The sequence below is a fragment of the Natator depressus genome, chromosome 10 (genome assembly GCF_965152275.1).
Source record: "Natator depressus isolate rNatDep1 chromosome 10, rNatDep2.hap1, whole genome shotgun sequence".
Taxonomy (NCBI): Eukaryota; Metazoa; Chordata; order Testudines; family Cheloniidae; genus Natator; species Natator depressus.
The window spans coordinates 4,484,043-4,507,427 of record NC_134243.1 but is presented as its reverse complement, the minus strand read 5'-3'; the positions used below and the strand labels follow the sequence as shown (position 1 = coordinate 4,507,427).

The 23,385-nt window shown below is 45.6% G+C and overlaps 1 protein-coding gene across 1 annotated transcript in view; it reads right to left on the bottom strand.

Moving 5' to 3' along the window:
• The window catches only part of HS3ST6 (heparan sulfate-glucosamine 3-sulfotransferase 6), a 115,613-nt gene extending 93,289 nt beyond the window's left edge, over positions 1-22,324 (bottom strand). Inside the window, exon 1 of the mRNA XM_074965030.1 lies at positions 21,936-22,324. Coding sequence (XP_074821131.1) covers positions 21,936-22,324 — 389 coding nt within the window. The remainder of the gene's footprint in view (positions 1-21,935) is intronic.
• Positions 22,325-23,385: the final 1,061 nt, after the last annotated feature.

Genomic DNA, 23,385 nt, shown 5'->3' with positions numbered 1-23,385 from the left:
CATGCCTCGATGTCCACTCAACTTGCAAGGCCATGGAGAATGAGGCTATTTTCCTATAGTTCTGTTCATGGTAGCCGCAGGAAATACACATCAAAGTAAGCAGACCCTTTCCCAAAACACTGTTCAGAAGCACTCAGAACATCACAAACCAATTTCCGAGCAAGCAGCACTATTCAAACGACCCACAATTCCTACCCCTAGGATCAGTCAGACCTCAAAGACTCATAGACTTCAAGGCCAGAAGGGACCATCTTGTCTGATCTCTCGCACATTGCAGGCCACAGAACCTCACACACCCACTCCTGAGGTAGGCCCCTAGCCCCTGGCTGAGTTAATGAAGTCTTCAAATCTTAATTTAAAGACTTCAAGTTACAGAGAATCCACCATTTACTCAGCAAATGATCCATGCTCCACACTGCAGAAGGCAGCAAACCCTTCCCTTTCTCCCCTCCGCCAGGGTCTCTTCCAGTCTGACCTGGAAGAAAATTCCTTCCCAACCCCAAATATGATGATCAGTTAGATCCTGAGCACGTGGACAAGACCCACCAGCTAGACACCAGGAAAAGAATTCACCGTAATAACTCAGAGCCTTCCACTGTAGTGTCGCATCTCCAGGTGTTGGAGATATTTGCTACCAGCAGCTGCAGATGGGCCACATGCCATTGTAGGTAACCTCATCACACCATCCCCTCCGTAAACTTATCAAGCTCAGTCTTAAAACAAGTCAAGATTTTTGCCCCTGCTGCTCCCCTTGAAAAGCTGTTCCAGAACTTCACTCCTCTGTTGGTTAGAAGCTGTCCAATTTCAAGCCTAAGCTTATTGATGGACAGTTTATATCCATTTGTTCTTGTGCCGGTATTGGTCCTTATCTTAAATAACTCCTCTCCCTCCCAGGTGTTTATCCCTCTGATGCATTTGTAAAGAGCAATCATATCGCTCCATAGCCTTCACTTGGTTAGGCTAAACAAGCCAAGCTCCTTAATTCCCCTCTCATAAGGTAGCTTCTCCATTTCCCTGACCATCCTAGTAGCCCTTCTCTGTACCTGTTCCAGTTTGAATTCATCTTTCTTAAACGTGGGAGGCCAGAACTGCACACACTACTCCAGAGGAGGTCTCACCGGTGCCTTGTATAATGGTAATAAGGCCAGGCCTTGATTCAGCGCCATTCTACCATGATTATTCTCCTCTCTCTCTCCTTTCCTCACTGGTCTTGTTTCCTGCTGTGAATTTTTCTCTAGCAGAACACTCTGTTCATTTGATGGTGCCATGAATCTATAGCGGCAAATAACAGATGCAAAGGTGACTTGCTAAACTCTAAACGGGCAACACAGGAACCTTCTGCTCCAAAAACACAAGCTCCTGCCGCTAAAGTTAACAGACATCTACACTGAGTGCTAATAACCGATTGCTCATATCCTCTTGGCAGGTCTCTAGAGGCTGCCAAGAGTGAGTGGACAGCAGTGATAAGTATTGACACAGCCACGTTACATAGAACAAGACGAAAGCATCTAGGGAAGAGAGTGAAAAGCGAAGGATTTTGCTTCACATCTACGTTTTCCCCCAATATGCTAGGCCAACAGGAAGATACAGGTGCTCAGCATCTCTGAAAAATCAGCTCAGCTATCTAGGGATATTTAGGTCCCTAAATCTAGGCACCCAGGGTTTGAAAACACCGGTCTTGAATCCTTTCCCAGCCCGGCGATCGCAGCTTCCCTGCAAAATGACTCTCTCCTCTTAGCCATCCCTGGTAAAGCGCTTGTGTCAGACGCCCAGCTGGACACTTAACACTGGGATTGACGCGGCCTCTCATTCAATTTTCATGAGGCCTGTGGAACCTTGCTTCAAAGAGAACTGGGGAGCCTGGAGCGTAAGGGCAGCTCCACAATGGGACAGGGAGTGTATTACACTTAATTACACACTGTTCATGGTCTTAAGTATCAGACCAAGTGTTACCAGATGTGTACGGATCTCTCCAAGTGAGCTGCACGCCTGAATGCCTGTTTGGATATTTAATAGGTCAGTATCTTGGGTGTTAGGGTCAGGGCTGGATTTCATATGCAGATGTGACAAATCTTTTCTCCTCTTCCGATAGCCTTTTAATAACAGCATAAATCATCAGACACTTCTCAGGTGGCTGTATAAATTACTCATTAGTGTATTTAAACAGGTTTATCGGGGACCTCTTTCTATGCCACCGTACGAAGCTGTCGGGACAACAGACCTGCCTGCTGAGAACGCCGAGTCTGGGACTTTGCATACACCATACTTCATATTAAAAAAAACCCAAAACAGATCTCCACATTACACCAGTGTGCTTCAGATGTGTTATAGCAGGGCAAGAGAAACACGAGTAACTGATACGGGAAGGCTAAAAAAGGCTGGAGCAGTCTATTCCTAATGTGTGCCTTGCTGCTTGCAGTGTTTGGATTGCAACTGGGAATTTAACAGGATGCTAAGACAGAGGCAAAGAAATCAACTCAAAGGAGAATAAAGGAACATCACTAGTCTGGCATCAATTCTGATGACCTCCTGAGGTCCCTTCCAACCCTGAGATTCTATGATTCTGAGATGACAACCTTTTTAGTTGTGCTTTAAAGCATTCTTGCCTTCCCCACATGGTAACCAAGAAACTACCATTTAGCGTGTACAAGGCCGACAAAGACAGACCAGGTCATCCCCTACATGAAAGAAGCCCACATACGGGATGGGAAACCCACGTCAGGCCATCACTGTTTGCTCCCCAAAGAACAAGAGGGGCCCCCTAAAACCAGCAGACCTTGAGAGAGCCGCGCAGGTCAGTGAGATTTCTGTAGAAGCTCAGGGCCTCCATGTAGCTTCTGTGGTAGCCTGGCCTCTTCGAGTACACCCACACTGCATCCCAACCCAGGTAGACAGACACACGCTAGCTCCGCTCGAGCTAGAGCATGAAAAACGGCATCACGGATGTTGCAGCCCAGACCGGAGCAGCCATCCGAGGATGGACCTGGTGGGGTCAGGCAGGCAGGCTTGTACTTTTGCCAACCCAGCCAGGGGCCAGGCCCCAAAAGACTATGAGACTGGCTTAAAAATCATGGAGTATTTTTTTTAAATTAGAAATATGGGATATTTTTATTAGCCTTCTAATTTCTGAGCCTTTAGAGTTGACACTTTCTGGGAAACATGTTTTTTTTAAAAGAAGTGACAGTGGAGATCCTCCCATTATAACATGACTTCAGGATCTGGGGCTTTAAGATAAACAACAAATATCATGAGACTCATCATACAATTGCAGGAGTTTGCACTGCTGCATAGCACACAGATTATGTTTTGAACATTAATTCTAATTGTGACTTAAGAGAAGTATCTCTTGTTTAAACAATCCCAGTGGAATACTGCAGACTTTTACCCTCAGAATTCTTCCCAAAGAGTGTGTTTTTACTTCTCACTTTTTTGGAAATGAATATGATTCCTCATTTCATTTAAATGGAAATGTATTTTTCACTCTGAGAAACACAGGGTGCATTACACGCTGTCGTAGGTCTAATTCACGGACCAGGAATGTCATGTCCATCAGAGACCAGGTAACATCAGCTCCATGTTTGAACATTCATGGTCAGACTGTGGAACCCTTTACCAGTGGCAACGTGTGGGATGGGGCATGCAGGGTCACATGGCTCTCCAGATTTGCTGCTTGGCTTGTACTGAGCACACTCAGTAACACTGCTGAAGCCAGCTGCCCTCACGCTGCACCCCGCCCCCACTATCAGCGGGGGCAGGTTGTCTCTGCCCTTTACCCACGCTGATGCAGGCTCACTCATTCACATGAGGGCTCCTCAATTGGGTCACGAACGTTAAAAACGCAGAATTGAAATCAGCTGGCTGCCAATTACAGACATTGCTGGAAGATAAACTGGGACCTAATATTTTCATTTATTTTCAATTAACACATCAGTAGAAAAAAGGTTTAGTGGAGCTATCAGGAGGTGTAACGCTAAATGTGGAATTGACTCACTGACATATTTGGTCATGTTACACATTCAATAACTCACTCTTTGCAAATTACTTCTGAAAGTGTAGGACCCTGATCTTGCAAAGCCTTACTCCTATGATTAGTCCTTACTCTGTTAAGTCACATGAGTAAAGGCTGCAGAATCTGGCCCTTAATCATTTTCTTAGTACACTCAAAACCAAACAAATTTGAAGTTCTAACACATAGCCCTGGTATCTGCCTTATAACAAGATCAGAATCAAGTCAAAACATATCCCTAGGTGAAGAGAGAGCTGGATTACATTGGACCACCAAGTTTCTCTTTCATTTGTGTGTTAGGAAATTAACCAGAGCACCAAACTCCAAGACTCTGTCCAGACTGATTATGACAACCCATTGGGACTCCGTGATTTCAAACAACTTTGGCAGCTGCTTCTTTGCTTTGCCAAATGAATTGTGATATTATCTTTTATTATTATTATTGACCTTGTGCCAGAGTCTGATTCCAGTCGTTCTAGTGTTAATCCAGAGCCACTACACTGAAATCAGTGGTGTTACTCCAGATATACACCAGTGTAAATGAGAACAGAATCTGGTCCCTTAGGGTATGTCTACACAGCAGATGGGAGGTGTAATTCCCAGCAGGGATAGACACACACACACTCGCTCTGCTTGAACGTGGCCACAGCACCATGGGAATTTGGGTTAGCTGCTGGAGTACGTACCTGGGCTCCATCAGGATTGTGCTCGGGTAGCTGGCCTTAGCTGCTGCCCATGCTGCCAGGGCCATACAGCAAATGACAGTTGTTAGCTCAAGCAGAGCTAGGGCATGTATGTCTGCCCAAGCTGGGAATTACACCTCCCAGCTGCTGTGTTAGCCGTACCTGGAAATACAATGCACCAGATCTTCAGCTGGTGTAAATCAACAGAGCCGTACTGAAATCAATGGAAAGACTGCATGGCACCAGCTGAGGATTGGACCCAGTTTTTCCACCACAGAAGTCAATGGAAAGACTCCCATTTGGGCTTGGATTGGACCCTTAAAATCTGGGATGGGGGATGTTGGCTTCTCAATCAGGATTAAGCAATGGCCAAGGCACTGGATACTTCCTATTTAAGGAACAAACTCAGGGCTGTAGAAATAGGGATGGAAGCGTTCTGACTATGAAAGCAGGATGGAAGAAGACTGTGTTCGGGTAACACAGGAACTGACTCAAAACCAACCTCAACAGCCATCTGCTATTTTGAGGTTTCAAGCCTTTCAGACAAATACTTGTTCAGTCTGTTCCCGATGCCTCTGCATTTTCATAATGAGGCTGGGACCAGGAGCAGATGTGCTGAAATATCAGAAAAAAATAAAAGCATGTTTTTTTGGTATTTCTAGATGGATCTGGTATAACACCAGAAATCTCTCCAGAACACCTCATATCTCAGGAGACCACCTTTTTTGACTATCAGACCCAGGAGATTCAGAAAAGGTTTGGATAATCATCCAAACAGAGGTCTCTGGAGGTTCTCCAATTACTTGGCTTAAAGTAGCCCAGACAGGTTCTGAGATGAGTGAGACCAGAGACAGAACTAGGGCTGGAAAAAAGCTTGAGTTTAAAAAAGACCTGCCAATTAATTAAAAAGCAGGAAATGCTGCGTCAGCCAACAATGGTTTTTCACTGAGTACAAGAGTCACTTTTAACTAATAACGTAAAAGAGGTAAAAGCAGAGACCTGAGATGCTCTGCACTGAGCTTATTGAAATTAAAGAAAATCAGAAAGGGGGAAATGCGCTATACAAAAGTGAGCAGAGATCTACCACCAGCATCTGCTGCAAGATTAATTGGGCGCTTGCAAAGCATTGTGGGTAGCAATATGCAAATGAATAAGCATGTCCAGTGTTCCACTCAACCTCAGAATCTTCTGTGCCCTTTTAAGCAGTTCTGGTTGTAACAAAAAAACTATGTGGGTGGAACCTGAAGTCACATCAAGGAGTTGTCAGCAGTACAGGACCATCGACTGGTTGAACTGGATTGGGTGCTGGTATATGCAGAGAACAAACTATTTAACACCCAGGGTAGAAAATATGATCATCCCCTGTTTAAAGTGTGGGGTCGAGCACTGTCCCTTAGAATGGGACTCAATCCAGTTGACACCGTCTACACCAGCAGAATATTTCCAACACCCATTCAGCAATGCACTAGCCGGGAGACTCGATCTCTATGTTTGTCCTCCAATGTTGTACTCATGTCACAGAGGAAGAGACAGGAAAAGGAGGTGAGCAATACCGTCAAGTATTACCAAACAGTGCCTCATTCTGTTACAAAGCCTGACTAGCAGCCAGTAAGATTGACCTTCCCTCAATCCAAGCCATATTGCAGAAAGCAAATATATATCTGAGTGTGTAAAAACATACAGGTCCATACTGGGCAACATGTCTTTTTTATTTCTGTGAAATCCCATACACATTAATGATGCTTTGTAAATATTAAATAAGTAATAACTTCAGTAGCTACCTCAGATTAAAGTCCCAGCAGGTTCACCGTAAATCCTGACAAACAAGTCAGACCTCGTTACGGAAACACCAGGGGCCAAATTCTGCTCTTAGCTGTACTACTGTGAATAAGTAGTACAACTTGCCAAGAGGACTGACACCAATGTAGCTGAAATCCAAATATGGCTCATTCTATTCAACATAATATAGTGTTAGAGCAGTTGAGCATGATCCTCACCTTCAACTGTGGACACCATATACGCTCTCAGGGTAGACATGGTCTTCTTTATTCCTTGTCTGCCTAGACCATGGGCCCTCATCCTGGATTGAGGTACAGTGGAACCTCAGAGTTATGAACACCAGAGTTACGAAGTGACCAGTCAACCGCACACCTCCTTTGGAACCGGAATCAGGCAGTAGCAGAGGACCCGCGCACACACACACACACACACACACACACACACACACACAAGTGAGTACATTATAGCACTGTGTTAAACGTAAACTACTAACAAAAAAAGGAAAGCAGCATTTTTTTCTGCATAGTAAAGTTTCAGAGCTGTATTAAGTCACTGTCCAGTTTTGAGCTTTTGAAAGAACCATCATAACGGTTTGTTCAGCGTTACAAACAAACAGCCTCCATACCAAGTATCAGAGGGGTAGCCGTGTTAGTCTGGATCTCGTTGTTCCCATTCTGAGGTTCTACTGTACCTGGATTCTACCGTAGCTGAAATGAATAATCAATTTGTGCTCGTGCAACACGGGCGCATTCTGATCTGGTAACACTTTACACCCCTGTTGCACAGGCATAAGTGGCCAAGCCATGTGGAAGTCCGGGGAGAACCAGGCCCTCCGCCACGAACTTTCATTTCCCTTTTAGTAACCGATAACCATTCTGCATCCTGCCAGTTCACCTGCTGCATTTCATTCACTTGGACACAAAATAAAAATCGATTGACCAGCCAGGCAAAGTGAAACAATTTCACTTCTGAATATTAGCCCAAGCAGATGTAGGTTTTTCCCTCATGCTTCGGTCTACAACACGGCAGGCGAATGTTTAAATCTACCCCCCAAAAAGCTTTTCATTGAAACGAGCATTTCTTTCCTTCAACAAAACCAAAATTCTGAGCCTAACTGACTTGGCAGCGGCCCTTGCGTTTTTCTCACCGTCTGTGTGGCTTTGGAACATGACTTTCCGAAATATAAAAGCGGCCAGAGGAAGCAGCGTACGTTCTCATTTGGAGAGAATAACCTCCCCCGCTTATGCCAAAAGCTCAGTGGCTCAAATGCAGCCCCAGCACACACACCCCACTGAGTTGTCACTTCAGGGAAGGGACTTGGCAGGCAAACGCGAGCAAGGTTAGGACAGTCCATGAAAAGGTTTGCGTTGCCATCAATAACCCAGGAGACCTCAGCATGCCACTTTTGTTGAGCAGGCTGTGTCGATGGACGGCATTTTATTGGCAGCCTATTCAGTCCCTTGCCAATGGCTCCATCCCAAACCCTAAGCATCAATTGACAAGTGTAAGTAATGAGGGACTGCGTACTGACACGCTGGAGAGCTCCTAGTCCAGCACCTGATCAATGACACCTTCTTCATATTCCTTTAACAGCCCACTCTGTGCACCCGGTAATTGGGGAACTGCTTTCACTTCCATCATTATTGACAGTTCCTCCATCGGGCGCTGACACACAACTTGTCACTAGGAATTACAGTGCGACTTCAAGACACAGGGCAAGATTAGCAACAACCACACGGCATTGAGGTGTTCGAATAATCCAGCACCGGAAGCTGTTGGGGTGCAATCAGCCATTTGAAAAGTGCACATTTATACAACTGAACAGAAGGACAGGCTGACTTCTGCACCCCTACAACCTCCCCAGCAGATGCACTTAAAGAGAGATGCCTGTTGCCTGATGCACGTTAGATAAGGCGGCATGTTGCTAAAAGCACGAAGGAAAACAAAATGAGCCTACCAGTTGCCATAAGTAATATTGCCTCAAGAAAGTTAAAAACTACATCACGGTACACATGGCTTAGGCATGCCAGAGCAGGACAGAGTCTGTTCAGAGCCAATCAGGGGAGAGGGCATAGGGGAGGAGGGGAAGGTAGAGTAATCATAAATCCAAAGTTGTAACCTCTCTATTGGCGCAGCACTGCCCAGTGGTTAAAAATGGAGCTTGGAAAACAAGAATCTTCTTTTGCTAGTCCCAGCTCCGCCACTGACTCTGCATGTGACCTTGGGCAAGTCACTTTAGCTTCTTTGTGCTTCTATTTACCTCTATCTGTGAAAGGGAAGAGTATCTGCCAACCTCACAGGAGGACTGCAGGACTGAGTTAATGTTTGTAGAGTGTTCTGGGATAAGGGTCACTTCTGGTGCAAGGGGTCAGAGAAGGCTGACTGTTAAAGTCACGTCGGGGTCAATTCTGCCCTCAGTCCACAGCTCAAGTGAGCAGGTTGTGTGATGGCGAAATCCACCAGGGTCAGAAGGAATCCAGGGTGGGGAATGGCCAGTGGATCAACCATCCCAGCCCCAGGGCTATCCCCAGCTAAGAGCTCCATCGTTCAGAATACTGGGGTTTAGGGAGCTCTCATGGCTCAGCGCGCACGGGCAGAGTTCAGACACCAAGGGTGGGCTCCCAGAATGCTGCCTACCCCCATGCACCAGCAGCAAACCTGCTGCAGCCAGGTCCCTACACAGAACACAAGAAGCTGGGGAGAGAAGGAAACATGATTTGGCCTCCAGGGACCGTATCTGTCAGATTTCTTGTGCCTTCCCATCAATCACCAGAGACTCCTTTTTGCACAATATGGTGCATGTCCAAAACACCTGCTAATTCACCAGCTGAGCTACCAAATGAGTACAAATGGTGGCAGGTTAGGAGACTGCTAATTCTTCATTATAGCTGCAAATACACCTGCTGCATATGCATGCAAGAACGCAAACGCACACACGCAGCGTATTTATGGGTCTAAGTAGTAAATCAATACCAGAATGGTCAGTACTTCCAACAGCAAGGACGCTTAACAAGGTCACATTCTTATTCTCTCCAGACTAATGAGTGAAGATTACTAATAAGACCCCAGTGACAAGTGACTACATTAATGTAATTCTCTCCTGCTTGTAATCAATGTTCTGTGTTAAAATTCACAGCTATTTTTGATGCCTGAAATCACTTGTCTCTCCCCCTCCCTCCCCCCACACCAGCTCCTTTCGATCAGCTGTTTCACATAAAGAATTTTACATTTATGATGTCCTGTTGGTGCCAAGATTTCTTCACTTTGGAACATCTTCAGTACTACGGCTTGACAAAGAGAGGCAAATATTTGCAGTGAATATTTAAATCGAATTTGACAGTGTGTTTTGATTACAAGATGTTTGCAGCCCTTTCACCTTTGCTGTCCGTGAACATTTGTGTATTGAGGCTTTCCTAGCCCAGCTACTCACAAAAAGCAAATGTTCAATGAGAATATTTGCAGGGAGCAAATTTGATTATATTATTCAAAATGCAAAATTCGGGCCGCCTTGATTAGTTATATCAGTCACATGGTATTGGGCCTTGTTCCCTGATTGGACAATGTAGCTAAATAACACACACCACACAAATAAAAGATTACACGGCAGGGCTAATCTTCCTGTGCTGTGTTTGTATGGCAACCAACACAGTGGGGTCCTGGTCCATAGCGCGGGGTTCATGGGTGTGACAGTAACACAAATCACAAATAATAATTATTTAATTGATAGTCACGATGTGCAAGTCACCATTTGAAATTTGCAGCCTGAAATTCCATTCCACACACCACTTTAAAAAGGTCCCACTTAAATCTTCAAAATAAGTTAGTCAGACATGTGGCAGGAGTTAGTTGCTGAAGTTACAGAGCAAAGTGTACACCGAATTGTAACAGTCCCCATTTGCATTTCGGACAATCTGCAGACCAAGAACTATTCACCAAAGGGAGTAGCGAATAATTCTGAATTGCTGACACCTTTCAGATGTGTGTGTTCATAAGCAATTTACTACCAGGAAAAAAAACAAGCCACAATTTGTCAAACCACCTTATTTGATGTGAATTATTCACCCAGGTTCATTAGCTCAAAATGAGGGTTTGCAATTTTTGTGTAATGGGTTAGCATATTATACCTTCTAACATGGACAGTTTGGGGACCACAGAATCACAGAGCGGGGTGGCTAAAGTGAAACGAATGGGGAAATTGCAGCTCTTGAACCCTACACTGCTTGCGGGACCCTAACACGGGGTTCTGGCCCACAGACCCCTCTGAGCCCAGCATGCAAGGCTCATTCAGTCAGAGCCACGGACTGATGGGGCACCGCAAGCTGAGACCCACAGCAGATATGAGCCCCAAACTGAAGTTGAGGAAAGCTGCTATCTATTTCCAGGGCACCCCAGGGGGTTCCTAGAAAATTGTCAATGTGACGCCCCCTGCCACAAGCGGAACGAAGTTTGGGCACCGCTCTTGTAAAACCCTCTGTTGGGCATGAGCTTGATGTAACTGTTACATGCAGCCAAAACAGAGCATGATCCAGCAAACCCATACTCATGAGACTATGGCAAGGTGTCCCACTGAAGCCAATGGTTCATGGTAGCAAGGCCTGTGCTTGGCAGTAAATGTTTACTGGAGCACGTCCATAGATCTTTTAGAAAATAAAGGCTCACTTTAAAATAAGATCACAGCGTTAAAACCTGACCTAGGAACCTGAGACAAGAGGCCAGATTCACACCACTGACTTCACTGGAGCTACTCCAGATTTACACCATAACAGAGAGCAGGATTTGGTCCATAACCTCTGCAAGTTTTGAAGCTTTCAAAATTAAAACCCTAAACCCGTTTGACGGCTGCCTTCCCTGGCCCCTTCTTCCTCTCATTCCCATCTCACCTCCTTCTCCCACAAGTCAAATATCTACCAAAGGAAGTGAATTCTAAAGAGATTGTGACATTCACCATCTACAGTTCCTTTTTATCCCTAGCCTGATGTGGTTCAGAACCAAGAGACCTTCCTGTTGGATTAATGCACGTCACACCATTTCAAAACAGTGGCCACGAACGAAGCTGCAAAAGTTAGGGAGGGAATTGCAGGAAGGAAAGTTAGAGAATCAAAGCAGCTTTGGAACCTAAAGCAAGTTGGGGGGTTTTCTTAAAAATCCCTTCCCTTGTGTGACCCCCATTTTTGGGTTCATTTTAGGAGATGGGGAATGGAGACTGTGAAGAGAAAAAGAGGAAGGAGGGATTGGGATTTGATACTGTTGCTTTGTATGGTACATAGAGGCTGACTGCAAGGAGGTGGAGAGACTCAGCAGAAATATTCAGATGCAATCAGAAAGGTCTTTTCTTCAGTATGTATTATAACAAAATAACAACAACAACAACAACAATCCCTAGCTCTTCTATAGTGCTTTTCATCAGTTGATCTCAAAGTGCTTTAACACGGGAGGGCAGGATCATTATCCCCATTTTACAGATGGGGAACTGAGGCACAGAGCAGTCACCCAGCAGGCCAGTGGCAGAGCCAGGAATAAAACCCAGGTCTCCCAAGTCCCTCCCACGAGGACATGCGGTGCGCCACACTGCTTAATGTTAAGCATGTGAGTAAATTCCCCTTGACTTCATGGGGATCTAATCATATTCTTAAGGTTAAGCACATACATAAGTGCTTTGCTGGAATCGGGGCCAGAATGATCAGTACCTTGTAGGGTCAGTGAGCAACGGAAGTGAAAAGGGGAAACTCTCCTGCTTGGGGCTCAGCATGGCCCTTAGACCCTGAGCGTGAAACCCAAACTCCCTTCTCCCCACTGCCTCCCAAGCTGTCCGCTTATAGCCTTTCCCCTGAGCACCCACTGCAAGGGAGCAGGGTAGCTGATCTGAAGTTAACCCCTTGACTCTTTAAAGTATTTGCCATCAGAGACAACTCTTATGCGGCAGCTTCTGCTTTGGGCAGGCCATCCTTTTGCAGAGGGGGCAGGGAAGAATCAGTCCGTTGCTGATGAGCTTTGTAAGCAGATGGATTTTGAAAGCTCTTTGAAAAGCCATTTAGAGCTAAATCCTGGTATTAAACCAGGCCTTTCATTAGCCAAGTTTTCAATCCCCACCCAAGCTTAATACAGTGAAGAGTTTTGAAAGGGTCAGGAATAAGCTTTTAAGCATGTTCTCCAATTAACTTTTGTGCTTCTCTCCACAACTTCCTCTGAGCAGCCCACTTCCTTCGCAGGGTGACTATAATTACTATTTTAAAAATCTTTGAACAGTCTTAACTAACAGATTCCATTTGCATTTAGGCAGCATCCAACTCCATTAGCCTTTTCCACTTTCCTGTCATTATTTACTTGTAAAAGCTGCCTAGAGAGAAAAAAAACCACGGTATTTTCAAGAATAAGTAGGGTCGCTGCTAAGAAAGGCGTTATTGTCTTTCAGGACAATCGCAATTACTTCATGTTATCAGATGCAATGTGCATGATCATACACTGGATATATCAATTTAAAATCATCAAGTCAAGAAGAGCAATGTATCATCCCCCTTTACAGCAGCAATGTTGCATTGTATCTATCCATGTAACAATTAAGAAGCTGGATTTTCAGAACAGCTGAGTACCCCAAATCCCCGTTGACGTTCAACAGGAGCTGCAGGTGCTCAGAACTTCTGATAATCAGCCCCGACTTTTCTTTTAATACGACTTTTAAATAGTCCTTTTTCTTAAAGGGACACAGGACAAATCTGATCCAGAATTAATATTTTGTATTAAAAAAAGCTTTCAAAGAGTTTAAGACCAATATTTCTGTGATGGCCTTTAAGCTAATGAAAACAGTTTATCAATAAAGGTAGTGTTTGCAATTCAGACAATGCCGCACTGCATGAATGCATGAAAATCAGACAGAGAAAATGACTAGAAGCAAAAGCGAAACTGGCTAGTTTATTGTCATTGTCCAAATAGAGAAATGCAGCCAGTAAACAAAGAGCATAAAGTGCAAAGAGTAAATTAGGATTTTTTTTAGTTCTTTCCGTTTTAATAATCTAATCTGTAACATAGCTAAGAGTTTAATAAATATATTAACTGTAACCTTGATTTGATTGTCATAGCAGAAAAATCATGACACACTATAACATGCAAAATTCACAAATGCAGAGAAAATATGAGCAAACTTCACAGTGGCACATTGCTTTGTGTTGAATGTCATTTATTTTGCAATGACAATTATTTAAAACTGTTCCATAATAATTAAGCTAACAGCAGTGCTGCAGCTTTTGCTATTTTTTATAGTAGAGTTTCACAATGTTTGAGGTTTTTCTTAAAACTTCAGACCCTGGAGTCATGTGAATACACAAGAATCTGAGTTTTTGTATAAAAACAGTACGTTTTAATCCTTGTGGTTGCAGAGATAAGCTTGAAAACCTGAAGTCCAAAGGTTCAAAAGCCAGAAGGCAAATATAAAAAGAATTCCAAGTGTATTATTTGTTAAATTTCATGATTACATGATTTCTTGGGGCCTGGCTCATGGTTTGTGAATGCTTAGGGTCGGCAATACTGTTTTGAACCATTTAAAACCCCATGTCACTCCCCAAAGCTTCACTACATTGCAAATTTGTTTAAAAAAAAATAATTAAAAGTCTTGCGCAGCTGATTACAAAGAACATAACTTGCTCCATCCTAAGAGTGAGAGCTTTTATCAGGAAGACCATAGCTAATAGCAACACACAGCCTTAATCAGTTTTAACCTGATGGTGTCTATTTAACAACACAGAGAATAAATGGGCCTAATTCCTTTGCAGTTGCACCAGTCTAGTGGTGTGATCTAAAGTCTGTTGAAGTGAGTGAAGAGAATTTCATTGACTTCTATGGGGTTTGGACTGGGGCCAAAACCAGAAGCCACCCCATTAAAGTCAACAGCGTCACACTAGTGTGAAATTGATGTACATGAGATCAGAATCAGGCCCTTTGCCTCAGAGCTGATTATGCTTTAGTTGCAAAGAGTTTTCGAAACAGCAACAGCATAGCCCATCTCGGTCATCATGAATAACGCCTGCCCTGTGATCATCTTAAACATTTTCAAACGTTTCTTCCCCATCCTAGCAGCAGTAAAAGCTATTTTTAATCCCACTTGAAAGCAGTTTGCAAAATGCCAAAAATCTGCATGTCCTGCATCCCGACAGATTGCTTCATAACTACTGTCTAGGCCAAATGACCCAGAGAGGGCCCAATCCTGCAAACACTCATGCATGTGAGGCTCATTTGGCTTGGTGTCTGCAGAGCGCAGGGCTAAATGTTATGTAACTAACAGCAAGCTAAGTGCACAAAAGGGTTGCTATCCAGGTGAGATAATTTTGCTATTTCAGCTGAAAGAAAGTTAAATAGTTATTCTACAGACCCAGACAATTTAAGGTGCAAAGCTTAAAATTTCTTAATGAGGGGCTAGCCTGATTGACTTTTCTGTCTTTTTGTTTTTGTTTTATATATTTTTTGGATTGTTGTGACCCGATGTGAGGGGTTTGGAGGTCGTGAAGATAGACATTGCTTCTGACATTTTAAAAAATGGGATAAGAAAATGATAACTAAGAAGTGTGCTCCAGAACTCAATTTGTAGGAAGACACTGTGAAAGGAAGACTGCTCTCAAACTTTGAGGATTTGGAAGTTAGTTCATTAGGAAACCAGATTAGCCTTTGTCAACGAATAAAGATAATGCATTAAAGTCAAGCTCCTTGGATGTTTTGTCATCTGATTCCATGTTTATTTTGTAAGATTTCTTTGTCTCTCCCCACCTATATATTACTTAAATGCTTCTGTGAAAAGCTTTCCTCAAGCAAGGACATGAGTTTCATGCCAAAATGCATCTTGGCGATCACTAGGAAGTGAAAATGTCCATTTATTTAATGGATCCTGCTATAGGATGTCTTGATCTGTCTGCACAAATCACAACACACGCAAAAACCCTTGAGGCATCCACTTAACTCTGCTTTTCAACTGCCAATAACATTCTCAGCTAATGTCAAAAGAGCAACACTGGAATCACAGCAGTCTTTTTGTGTATCTTTTCCACGCCCGCGCAAAGACTTAAGGACAACAAGGGTTCCAGATAAGAAAGCCTGCCCCAAGAAACCCTGTCTCCCAGCTTCCTTATAAGATTGTTACTTGCCTCTAACAGTGAGACAGAAGAAACGCTTGCAGATGGCAAGGTTTAACTACCTCTAGTCCCATTCTACACACACACACACACAAGTGTGTACACAAACAATATTAATAATTAGCTCCTCCTTTTGGCCTGTGTGTACTCTTTTTGAACAACGGAAAATTAAGAAATACAAAGTTTGGAGGGAGAGGCTCAAATAAATTCAGCGGGTTTAAATTGTTTTATTAAATTGATGGAGACCTAAGGGCACAAGTACTATGCATAACCTCTCTGTGCTACAGCACGGTCCACAGATCAAGCATTTATATTCGTCCACAAGGGCCTGCCAGCTGTTACCATTGCATACATGCAGCCATGATTGTGTGGCTTTGTTATTTATGCCAAAAAAAATTAATGAAGTATGCATTTTTTTGAGTTCCTATAAAAATCTGATGTGGGCCAACATCCGCAGTGTAAAATTTTGTGGCACAAGAGGCTAATCTTTCAGCAGCTGCACTTTCAGTGTTTGTCAGAGGCAACAAACATGTGATCAGTTATCTAGTGCTTTGGCACAGCACCGCACTTATCCTGCCTCTGTAAAACTGTGTTCCTTTAGGTATCAAAATACAGGCTGCGGGACGGAGCGGATCGTCAATAAGATGAGGAAATAGAAAACGCACTGCTAGTTATTCGGTTGACAATGAACTGGCTAGTCTGTGCTGTTGCATTCTGCAGGGCTTCAGTGCAGGGAAACTGCTCTTTGCATCAGCTGATTTTAAAAACCTTAATGACCCAGAACTCCCTGCTATCTAACATAATGTCCCTAAAGATCTAGTCATTCCATTGAAAGTTCCCTCAATTACCCAAAACCCCCATTATCCAAACTTTTCCATACTCTCCCCGTGACACTAGAATCGTTGAGGCCGTTCTGTGAAGCAAGGAACTGGGAGATTTTAGAGAATCCGTTTAAGTTATAGCTGCCATGAGAACAAATTAAGATCTAACAATCTGAACGAAAAATCTCAGCACTAGTAACAAACAAACAAAAAAATCAAATGCAACATTTTAGATCCCCCCCCCAAAAAAAAAACATCCCCAGTTATACAATCAGAGATGAGCAATTTCTGCTGTATGTTAAATCAGCCACAGCCTTTTACAGCTAGAAATTCTCCACATAAAAGTTTTATTGAATTGAAATATTCTGCAGTTCTTTCTATCCAGCCTCTTTCAATACAGGTTGTGGCCCTGATTCTGATCCCGTTTACATGGCAAGTACAGACTAACTGCATTGGGCCAGATAGTCTGCTGATGTAAATAGGCAGAGCTCCAGTGAAATGAAGGCATTATGTCAATGTATTACAGTAGCTGAGGCCCTTTACTTCAGTAGAGTTAGGGGATACATGCACCGATCCAAATGAGTGCAGAACTGCCCCCATGTCTTCATGGTTAGTTAGCATCCCTAAAAATATTCCTGCTAGAATTCTAAAAATCACTTGTCAACTTATGTCTTCATGCAATTTGAAGTATTTACATTTTCCCTTTTCTTTATTTCCATAAAGCAGAGAAATAACTAGACATAGAGACAATAAAGTGCTAATATTTAAATTAAAAAAAAAAAAGAACCCCTTCTCCTTTGAAAGACAGTGCATTGTTACCCCAGTAGCCAAACTGACTACAAACATCAGCTTTGCTTTCCATTTAGGTTTAGTTTACACAGTGTTAAGTGCAAAAAAAGTGGTTTTGCTTTAGGATAATAATTCACTTCATGCTTGGATTGTCCATTAGGTTATTTATGTCATAAACCAGAAAGGAAAGCTGTTTATCCTCACATTATGAGTTAAACCTATAGTAACCAGAAAACCGTCACATTAGATATTTGGTCGGTTTATGCTGAAGGCTTTCGAGCCATTAACAAAGACCCCCACCCCACCCTACCCTTTTCAAAAAGGCAGAGCAGATAAATTGAATTTAAATACACAGTGAAAGACTAACTTAGAATGAATGTTTGTAATCAATTAACTAAACAATGCTTTAAGTGGGTAATATAATATAAACTACTCCACAACTACAACTAAATACTGCTCATTTCAGTACAGCAATTGTTCCAAGCACGGGAAACTGAACTATGATTATGAAGAAGGGGAATCTGGAGTTGTACATATTCTAGAGGAATTTTTTTTTTTAATTTACTTAAGGCAAGCAACAACTCTATACAGGTGCCCCAGGGCCCCAATGTGTTGACATTAAAAGCTTTGGTGTAATTTTAGTTTCTTGGCTCATTCAAATATTTAAAAAAAAATGTTTACGCCACTTTGAGACAGTCCTAGGAAAAGTTTAAACTTTCATCCACCTTCTCTTTTCACACAGGCACATCTCAACTTTAGCTCAGTCTGACGTTAAATGAAGAAACAACAATGAAAACACATTTTCATATGAAAATAAAACTGGAAAAGCAAAGAGTAATAGAAGAAATATTCTTATACATATTGTTTTGAATGCAGACTTGCTCTACTCTGAATCACAGCGAAGTCTCTTTAAAGATTCTTCTTTACCAGAGAGAAAATGGTCACATCTTTATAGAATATTGCACCCATTTCTGGTATTCAGTTAACGATATAAAAATGTTCTCTACTTGTATTTCCACTGATTCCACAATGCTCAGAACCATTTTAAAACGTTTCGTTGGTCTCACCTAAACTCTCCGCAAACATTTATATCCCTCAAATTCACAACTAATGCGGCACGAAGCATATTTACTCATTTTATACCTCCGCGATACACGCTGCAACTTTCTCTTTGCTCCACTGTCAGCCATTAAAGAGTATTCTAACTTCTGTATGGGGTTTCATAATGTGTATAATTGTCATTAAAATGTTTTTCTGGCTGGTTAGATCCATCGATTGGTTTTCAACGAGAAAGAGACGACTGATTATTGTCAACAGCGTAGGAATATATGGAACTTAGAAATGAAATCATAAATCATTGTAACATTAATACAATCATAAAAATACCTTTGCTGCTCACTGTACTTGAAGGGGCACTAAGTCAACAACTTCACAGCCCAGATGTGGTATTACAGAGCTGCAACTGTGAGGCTAAAGTTACCTCACTTTCCATTCAAAGCCCTGACTTTCAAGGGTTTGTGTTTCAGGGAGAATTATTACCTTAAACCTTCCCCGTGACGGAAAGAAATGTGAAGAAAGATGAAGTAATTGAAAAGAAAAAAACCTTTTTTGTTTTGGTTTAGAAGAGAAAACAATAGCTGAACCGACAGAAAGACAGACAGGGCTCCCCAGTTCATTACTTTCAGATGTTTGAATAAAACAGAGTGACACTTTATCAATCTGCACATGTTGGCTCTCTTCAACCTAACAGGCTAGATTCATTCACTGACTTTGGGGGACTTACATCATGAGTGAATTTGGCCCAGACACTTCCAGTTGGCCAAGATATGGAAGTTTAATAGACACCACATGCACAGTAGCTGCTCTTCCAAATGTTTTATCGCCTGAAGAGTTCAACTCCATTGAAACCCTTGAAACCAAACAACTCCCTTGAATCAATACGGGTCTGCCCTTTGACACAACGGGCCGGCCGTAACGTATCAAGGAATTCAGACAATAGTTTTTTTCCCGCTTCTCTCCACTGTGCCAATATTTCCAACCCACTGTAAATAAGTGATTCCTTTGATCGATTCAACCATGTCATGCAATGCTAATGGGTACTCAGTCTTTTTTAAACTCCCTAAATGAAACACCATAAAAGGAAATGGGAAAAAATTGCAGGTGTATCAAGGATAAAATATTAAGGGTTAAAACCATAAATCCCAGGTAATTCAGAAGCCAAGTCTCTAGATTCATCAGTCTTTCCTTAACCTATGCCATCTGTCCCAGAACCAGCGAAGCCTGCCACATATAGGTATGTTAGTATGGTGCATTAAGAACAGGGGGCCCGATTTGCACAGTTACTGAGCGCTCACAACTCCAGCTGAAGGCAGTGAGAATGGCTGGCAATCAGCTCCTCTGAAAAATAGACCCAGGGCTTCCTATCATGCAAGATTCACTGGGTTCATGCTGACATTAACCAACAAACTTGCAATGGTCTGTTCCCATCCATGCCTGCAATTTAATTTTTGTTTTTATTAAGACCACTGATTGGTCGATCACTGGCCTCCGAATCCCTGAAATAACATTCAGACTCAGGAAACAAGAAGTCATCGGATTTGCAACACAAAGACAGGTTTTGTTCTGATAAACATTTTTGCAGCGAAAGCCAGCCTTGCAACTAGCAGGTATGAAAGGTCATTTTAAGTATGGTTTAGTACTGGAACTTCTGTCAGCCTCCCTTTAAAAAAAAAAAAAAGTTGTTTTTAAGTGTTAAGAATAAAAAAAATTAGACTGATTATTATTAATAATTTAGACTGAGAGCCCCCAGCACATGCTCAGAGCTTTCCAAAGCACACAGGGCGGCATGGGCTGGAACTTAAAGCCTGATCACTGTAAACCTGTTGCTTTGGCACCCGAGCAGAGACCAAGGCACTACCAGATACCCCACCACAGGTCTGACACAGGTTGGCATACTTTAAACTGTATGATGCTGCAGAGAAGTGGCTCACGATTTATTATGCACACGGGGCATTCATTCCTGCTGTGCTATGAAAACGCAGCATCCGCAGAGACCCAGAGAGGTGAATGACTTCCCAAGGAGGGAGAGATTGGGAAAGGCTAGGCACACTTTTATAAAGGCTGTACATAAAGTCGATTTCTTAGACTTGGCATTTTAGTCACTCTGCTAATAAAAATTAGGTACAGGGTTCCCACATACACACTCCCTGGCATGATTGTTTTTTAAACTAACAGCCCATTCATGCCTTGAAAGATTATTATTGCCTTTTTCTAATGCGGGGAGGGACGGGACAAAACCAATGCAACCCGGGTCATCTTTCCACACCATAACCCCCTCAAAAAGTGTGCACAGAAAATTTTTAAAGAGACAGTAATTAATTTTAGAGGGGCAACCTGGTTTTAGTTGAATGGGAGCAGAGGGCAACCTGAATTGCATGGATTAGGGGGTGGTTAGTCTGGATTGAATTGTTGGGAGCAACAGCTAACTGGGATTATATTAAAGAGGAGTAACCTGGATTGAGTGGATGTGAGCAGGGGTGAACACAGATTATACTGGAGTAATCTGGATTAAGTGGGGAGAGCAGGAGTGAACCCAGATTATATTCAAGAAGAGTAACCTGTATTGAGTGGGGGGACCAGGGGTACCCCAGACTACAACAGAGTAACCTGGATTCAGTGGGGTGGGCACAGGAGTGAACCTGAATTACAATAAAGACGAGTGATCTAGATTGTGGGGCAGCAGGAGTAAACCCAGATTACATTGGAGTGACCTGGACTGAGTGCCGAAAAAGGGGTAACCCAGATTACAACAGAGTAACCTGGATGGAGCTGGGTGGAAGCAGGAGTGAACCCAGATTAGTGACATGGACTGAGTGCAGGGAAAGGGGGCTAACCTGGATTACACTAAAGAGGAGTCATGGGGGTTGACTGGGAGTGGAAGCAGGAGTGAACCCACATTACACTGGAGTGACCTCGGTTGAGTGTGGGGAAAGGGGGTAACGTGGAGCACATTATAGAGGAGTAACTTGAATGAAGTGCGGTGGGAACAGGGGCAATCCTGGATTACATTGGAGTGACCCGGGTTGGGTGGAGGAGCAGGAGTGAAACCGGGTTACACTGGAGTGACCTGTATTGAGTGCAGGAAAAGGGAGCTAAGCCGGTGTATATTACAGAGGAGTCACTTGGACCGTGTGGCCTGCGAGCAGGAGCGAACCCAGCCAGAACACAGGAGTGCCCCGGCTTGAGCAGGAGCGAACCCGGACGACACTGGAGTGCCCCGGGCTGAGTGCGGAGAACGGGGACTGACCCGGGCTGGGTGCGGGGAACGGGGACTGACCCGGGCTACGCGGGCGTGCTGCGGGCTGGGTGCGGGGAACGGGGACTGACCCGGGCTTAGTGCGGGGAAAGGGCACTGACCCGGGCTACGCGGGCGTGCTCCGGGCTGGGTGCGGGGAACGGGGACTGACCCGGGCTGGGTGCGGGGAAAGGGGACTGACCCGGGCTACGCGGGCGTGCTGCGGGCTCGGTGCGGGGAAAGGGGACTGACCCGGGCTACGCGGGCGTGCTGCGGGCTCGGTGCGGGGAAAGGGGACTGACCCGGGCTGGGTGCGGGGAAAGGGGACTGACCCGGGCTACGCGGGCGTGCTCCGGGCTGGGTGCGGGGAACGGGGACTGACCCGGGCTACGCGACGGAGGAATCCCCGGGGCGGGGCGGAGCGGAGCGGGCTGTCCCGGGTCTCACCTGTACCAGCGCAGCCCCTTCTCGTAGCCGCGGTCGAAGAAGTGGGGCTCGGCGCCCAGGGCGCGCACGGAGGGGTGCGCCCGCAGGAACTCCAGCAGCGCCCGGGTGCCGCCCTTCTTCACCCCCACGATGATGGCCTGCGGGAAGCGCCGGCTGCCCGGCCCGGACCTGCCCCCGGCCGCCGCCGGCTCCTCGGGCCGGTCCCCGGCGGGGTCGCGGGGCGGCGGGCGCAGCTGGCGGGCGGCGGGCGGCAGCGGCTCGCAGGAGCCCGTCAGGCAGTAGAAGAAGTAGGTGCCGAGCAGCAGCATGGGGAGGCCGAGGGAGGCGCGGGGCTGCGCCCGCAGCAGCCCGCCCAGCTGCCCCGCCAGCCCGCCGCGGCTACCGCCCATGGGGCGCCGCTGCCGGGGGCCGGCCAGCGCCGCCCGGCCGGCACATGCTCCCCTCGGCCGCCGCCGCCGCCGCCGCCCCGCGGGCCCGGGCGAGCCTGGCCCAGCGGGGGCCCCCCAGGCTGCTGCCCAGCCGCGGGAGGATGCAGCGCCCGGTCCCGGGGCCAGCGCTGGGCACCGGCGGAGCCACCTCTGAGCCAGCCCCCTTCGCCGCCCTCCTCCTCTGCCACTGTCCCGCTGCGGGGGCGGGTCCCCGGCTCCTGCCCGAGGGGAGCCGCTCCGAGGCGGGGAGCCCCGGGGACCGCGGGCGGGCACCCCGCAAAGGCGCGCCGGCGGCGGGAGCTGCTGGTGCGGCGGCTGCTCCGTCCCCTTTCGGAGTCCGCGGCCGGGGCCGGTCCCGGGCGGGGCAGGGGAGTCCCGCGGGTGCCTGACCTGGGCAAAGACGCCGGCGGTGCGGGGCCGGGGAGTTGGCAAAGTCCCTCCCCTTTTGGAGACGGCGCAGGCAGCGGCGGGGCGAGAGGCAGGGACCAGCCGGGCTCCTGACGCTCGGCGGGATGCGCCTGCGAAGCGTCGGGCTGAAGGAGCGGAGCTTGACACCCACCCCCCGGCCCCCAGCGGCACTCAGCCCGAGCAGGGGGGCGGCCCCGGGGGCGGGGGTGCCGGGCTCCGGCTGCGGGACACGCACGGGCCCTGCTGTGGCAGCGGCGCGCTAGCCAGACCCGGAGAATGAACTCCTGCCTCTGTCGAGGATTCAGGATGCCAGCCTCAGGCTCTGTCCGGAGTAGGATGGGAAGGTGTGAGCTAGCACCTTCTAAAAGTCTCCTATACACAAGGCAGGGTTTTAAACCGGGGGAGTTACAGTTTAGGGGGGAGCCTAGGAGTTACCATGAGCCCTTTAGCACCTGTTAAATCTACACCCTGCCTTGTCTACACTAGGATTTTGACACCTTAGCCAAGTTAAAAACACACCTTTTCTTTCCCAGGCGAGGCACCAGACTCTAGGAGTGGGGGTGAGGTACGCCCTTTGCCAGCTATTCGCTCGACAGCAGAGGAATATTGAGGCT